This window comes from Diadema setosum, chromosome 17 (assembly GCF_964275005.1).
Source record: "Diadema setosum chromosome 17, eeDiaSeto1, whole genome shotgun sequence".
Taxonomy (NCBI): Eukaryota; Metazoa; Echinodermata; class Echinoidea; order Diadematoida; family Diadematidae; genus Diadema; species Diadema setosum.
In genome coordinates, this window is record NC_092701.1 from 6,546,193 (window position 1) to 6,552,192 (window position 6,000).

The 6,000-nt window shown below is 42.0% G+C and overlaps 1 protein-coding gene across 1 annotated transcript in view; it reads right to left on the reverse strand.

The window, feature by feature from the left end:
• LOC140240716 (breast cancer anti-estrogen resistance protein 3 homolog) overlaps positions 1–4,393 on the reverse strand; it is a 61,422-nt gene extending 57,029 nt beyond the window's left edge. The window contains exon 1 of the mRNA XM_072320480.1: positions 4,269–4,393. Within this exon, the coding sequence (XP_072176581.1) occupies positions 4,269–4,380 (112 nt within the window). The 5' untranslated portion in view covers positions 4,381–4,393. The remainder of the gene's footprint in view (positions 1–4,268) is intronic.
• Positions 4,394–6,000: the final 1,607 nt, after the last annotated feature.

Below are 6,000 nucleotides of genomic sequence, written 5' to 3' on the forward strand. Positions count from 1 at the left end.
ACGCGATGACTGACTCAACAGTCATGTGACAAAATCATTTTTCTTTTTAAGTGGCCAAGGAACAGAATGATACATTGCTCAACATTCAAAGGTCATATTCACCTACATGACTTGTAACAAAATGACAAAATAAGTTGACTTTCGGGTGCATCTCCATGGTACTAAACTAAAAGCTACCCATGAAAGTTGACAAATTTTTGTGGGACTAGCATTTTTAAGTTTAGGAGCACCGTGTGAATGTCACAACTGCATGTGTAAGAGTGAGTTGTCTGCTGTGATGTCATAGTTGACATAAGATTGAGAGAGGTTGAGATGCAGCTGGCAGAAGGGTGCTCAAATATTGACCCAAAATCGATTTCTCGGAACTTTGACTGACAGTTTTTGGAGCTTCTATCATAACTCTGTGGTTAATCTCTGTCAGATCAAGGTAACGCTGATGTCATAATCAAGCAACCGTGGCAGAGCACTAATTGAATTAGCTCCCACTGCAAGCTTGTTGCAGAGTCGAGACTTCCGCCTTGTGCCCTTCTGCTAAACCGCACAGCAATCTGTTCAGTGCAGAAGCAAGCCATGAGAAATACCAACGACACTTTTTCAACATGAATTTAAACCCTCCCAACCCCCCCCCCCCACCCCTCAAAAGAAAAAAAAAAACATAGAAAATCCACAGTAGCTTCTAGGCTGAAGCCATGGAAGGAAAATGGGGAAAAATCCAATATTGACAAAAGAGCTTTATGTTGCATGGACTCTCCAGAAAGAGAAAAAAAAGTAAGAAAAAGAAAGGACCAAAGAAAATGTACCCTAGAGGTACGGAGTACAATGACTTTAACCTTTTAGTGGCAACCATTATTCCAGAGCTTCTCTCCAGTGAGTTCAACTGCTCCCGTTTTCTTATCCAAACCTGCTGTGCATTTGCATCCACTGCACCTTAGGGTAGTGGTACAATGTAGTTCTCCCTGGCAGCTGTTTCAGACTTTCCAAACAAAACTTTATTTGAGTAACTGTTACAGAAACACATTGTATGCTGGTTTTATCATTTTCCTAAGTCTGAAAGCAAGAAACCAAGTATCTAACAATCATGTTTCTAAAATCATGTTTGGCTAAACAGGGTCAAGAGATGTCTTCAAACGGAGTGTTGCTTGATTGCAGCTGCTCAGTTGTAATCTCAACACTCTGACCTCTAAAGCATGTTTAAACCTTTACTGTGCTTCCTTTGTTGATTGGCACAAATGCATGAAAGATAACTGTCAGTTAGTGGAGATTACTTAATCTGCCTAATCCCTCTAATCCCTATCATGTCACCATAGCCTTCCTGTTGGACTGAGACACATTGCTACACCTGAGCGGGTTTGCTAACTTTACAACTAGGTCAAGTTTTCATTGCAACTGATTGACAAATTGCCCTCTAGACATCGACGTAAATAAGCACTGAATTGATCAGTGTTTTAGTAGAAGCCATGATAAAAAATCATGGGCGTACATACTCGAGCAGGATTCGAACCCACGACCTCCTGATCACCGGACAGGCGTCATCTCCACTAGACCACCGAGCTTTCGCCCGACAGCAAGTGTTGGTTCTAATCCTTCTAAATAATTTAATAATTCTAAAAACACTGATCAATTCAGTGCTTATTTACGTCGATGTAGGGCAATTTGTCAATCAGTTGCAATGAAAACATCTCGACGGAAGAACTTCATAAATTTGAATAACAAAGCAGTACCCGCTGCATGCTATAAGGATTAGAACCAACACTTGCTGTCGGGCAAAAGCTCGGTGGTCTAGTAGAGATGACGCCTGTCCGGTGATCAGGAGGTCGTGGGTTCGAATCCTGCTCGAGTATGTACGCCCATGATTTTTTATCATGGCTACTACTAAAACACTGATCAATTCAGTGCTTATTTACGTCGATGTAGGGCAATTTGTCAATCAGTTGCAATGAAAACATCTCGACGGAAGAACTTCATAAATTTGAATAGGTCAAGTTTGGATGGATTAGTAAATGCCAATGAAAAAGGCTGGCAAGTTTAACCCGTTGAGGACCGGCTGACTTTACTACAACACGCATTTCCCACAGGCACTTGCCTGAGTATACTCGGGACTAGTCTTCAGAGGGTTAATAAGCTCAGGAACTCCAAGCTCAGTACTCCAAGGATATATACATCCAGTTGAAGACTAGTCCTGAGTATCCATTTGGGGCAAGTGTCTATGGCAAATGCATGTTGTTGCAAAATCAGCTCTTCCTCAATGGGTTAAGATAGCTTCATCATCCATTCACTTCCTCTGTGGTGTATAGGCCTGTACATGTATAGGCCTACACCATACTTTCATAGATACTGTAAAACATGATATTTTCGCGGCATGAATTTTTCGCGAATTGGAGCTGACGGCCTTTTTTTTGCGGCATGAAATTTTCGCGAACTGCCACTGGCATTCAATGCATATAGTGTGGACAAGAACTTTCGCGCGCATTTTAATTTCGCGAATCTTGGCGCTCGCGAAATTCACGAAATTAAAATGCACGCGAACATTCCTCGTTTTACAGTATGCCTCCATTCTTTGTATCATTATTGATAAAAATCAAATTGATGGTATAAGTCGTGTATCATACAAGCCATTGAGAGTTGTGTAACAGAGATGTTATAGTCTGTTTGGCATTCCTGTCAAAACCTTCCCCGTGTTCATGTTATAAAAAGTTGTCTTTCCTTCAATATAGGCCTAATGGACAAAGACAGCAAACAAACAAAAAAAAAGTGTTTCTAATCATACCATTCTAATTTGTATCACATAATTCAAATCGGATATAATTTTCCCTGGAGAACTTTCACGAATCATCACACACAGTAAGACATTCTGTTTGAAGGCAACTGATAATTAGTGAAAGATGTAACAACCAATGAGGAGTACCATGCACACTTGATAAAACATTCCAAGGATTATATTAAGGGCAACTTACACAAGCCACATGGACATATCAAGGGCATTGCATTCCACATTACAATGTAGGCCTCATAGATCCGGTTTCAAAAGCTCGACTAATTCGGCATTCAGGTATTACAGCATGTCACAAAGAAAGGAAAGAGTGTAGGCTATGCACAGACTGTACCTGTACATTGCTAATGTGAGCTGGAGCCTTTGGGACTATTGTCCATTACCCTAGGCAAGATTGAACCGTGATTCTAGACCGGGGCCCAATTCACATTGATTTCTAATCAATACTGCTATACAGACAGCCATCCAGGCACACATTACACCAGCAAGCTTCCCTCTTTGCAATTCTTCCACCACTGTGATGCCATGCCGACTCGTTGCTAGGACAGCATCAGTCAACTGCCAAGCTGGGGATCGATTTGGAATGCTAATGCAACTTTTAGCACTGCATGTTGGGGAAAACCTCAGAAGCAGTGCACGTCAGCAAACCCCACCTTTGTACGAGGTGGTACAACTTACACTCAAGACTCAAGATTGGTCTTACTTTTCAGTGTGAATGGGGTCCTTGACATCTGAAGACTCAGCTTGGCAGGTGTATCTATATGAAATGCATCTCCACAGCAAAAGGTGAGATGGGTTCTAGCGCCACTCAGCAGCAATACCAACAACAGTCTTTGCATGTAATCCTCCATGCCCCATGCTTTAATATGTTCCCTTCTGAATTTAAATTTGACATTGCTCTCATGCCTATACTATCAATCACTTTATAAACTGCCATTTTTTCCACTGTCTACATGCAACTGTAGCACTGTTAAGGATGACCTTAATTTCAACATGGTATGTTCTATTTCTTCTATACAACTCCTGTTTTTTTTTTTCTTCTGAGAGCAAAATTCTCTAGCATTAGTGAATTAGAATCCAATATTAGGAACACAGGCATTTTCCAATTTAGCATCTATTGTAACTAGCATCAAATATAATACGCCATAGCAACAGCTGTGAGGTAAGAATGTTTGTACAGGCCTTTATGGAAAATAACATTCCCTTGTAGGTACATGTTGTTCTGTCACAGACAAACATGCACGCAAAAAATAAAAAAATAAAATAAAATATACTAGAGCTCTAAACAATGTGGGCTGCATCATTTCAACCTAAAAAAAAAAAAAAAAAACCAAAAAGAAAACAACAACATATGGCGGTTTGAGCTAATCATTGGCGATTAAGTTGAAATGTGGGAAGTGGGACGACATGATGGAGCTATTCAACGGTTCATGAGAAAAGTTGAACACAAACCATACTGAAATGGTCAGAGGCATTGTAGTACAAACAGTAACCTTACCGTAGAGCCGTGGGCTGCCGGGTGGTTTGGATTGAACCACATAGCTGCTGTAGTCGGCATGCGTTCTCCGTCCCTTCACACGCCCTAACGTCATTGTCCCTTCCCTGTACATCGTGAAGAATGTCTCGCAGAATCCTCTTTTTTTTCTCTTCGTGTAAGGATTCCTCTTGAAAATTCCTCAAAGGTTGCAGATTTTACCTGCACTAGTCACACATCTCCATGGCAACAGAATCTCCTGGTGGTTGACGGAGAAAACTGTGATCCCCTGAAATTTGCTCGACCCGATTTTGATGGAGTAATCCTCTTGGCTGGAGCTAGCACAATGAGCCGGGCATCCTTGATATTGAGAGAGCAAGGCGTCTTGGAGACAGATTACGAACAGCAAGAGTCACCGATGCAGGAGGTGACAGACACTTCTCTTGTACGATTATCACTCGATGCTTGTGATTTATTACTGGCAACAAAAATTGATAGTTTCGGTCAATAGCGAAGCAAACAGGTCAAAGTCTACAACATTAACTCCATCAGATATTATGCTGAGAACAGAAGAAAAAGATAAATGAATGCATAGCACTGGTCTCATTCACAAATTAGAGCTTTTGTGAAGGAAAAAAGCAACAATTAAAATTATACACTGATGCAGAGAAGACGCTTCGCTAGAGATCTATTCCTTGAGCACATGGGATTAACTGCCCAATGTAACCAAGCGTTTAGAGTTTCTTCAGTAAAATCTCAGTAAAGCCTGAACAATGGGGCACACAACCTTCTCTGAGAAGGACATCCGGCAAGAATAAAAGTTCCAGCGAATAAAGGCTGACCCCCTGCTGATGTCACAGTTGCCGACTTGGGAAGTAGCAACAATGCGGCTGTCTGCGACAAATGCCCCTTCTGGTGTTGTGGTCTAATCTTCCAATGCCGAGCGTGCCGGGCAGAGCGCGGTAAATCACGGTTCAAGTTTGGAGGGGGATGACGAATGCGTGCCCACAAAAGAGCGTGCTCACCCATGCAATTTTGGTGGGTCGCCCCCCTTAGCAGCACCAAAACAACTGTCTACTCTATCAATGGAGGGCAACACAGTGTGCTCAGACTGGCCTGAATTATTTACCTTGGCCTCTCTACCCAAGGGGCTGTAAATGGCTAAGCATACAGTACATATAATCATCGGCTTTATGGAGTTCAGGTTATTGTAGTTTTTTTCCCCTCCTCTCTCTCTCTCTCTCTCACGCTGGGTTTGCTCTTTATAAGTTAATGTTGTTCTCTTAGCTGCAGGGATAATTGCACACATTTAAATACACCTGCTATGACTAAGAGAGATAGAAGAAAAGGTTACACAGAAGTTGGCTTCAGTCACGGCTATCGTATGTCACAGCACACAAGTGTGCATGGTCCAATGTGTGGTATTTAGAGGCTCAATCATGAATAATGCATGACTTTTGTGTGGGTATGTGCAATGCTGGGAGTGGGAGGTGCTAAACCTGTTATGGCACTGATCTGACACTTCACAGCACACAAGTGTGCATGGTCCAATGGGTGGTGTTAAAAGCTCAATCATGAATAATGCATAATTTTTACGTGGGTGTGTCCAATGCTAGGAGTGGGAGGTCCTCACACCTTTTATGGCACTGACACATCACAGCACACAAGTGTGCATGGTCCAATGGGTGGTGTTAAAAGCTAAATCATGAATAATGCATGACTTTTGTGTGGGTGTGTCCAATGCTAAGAGTGGGAG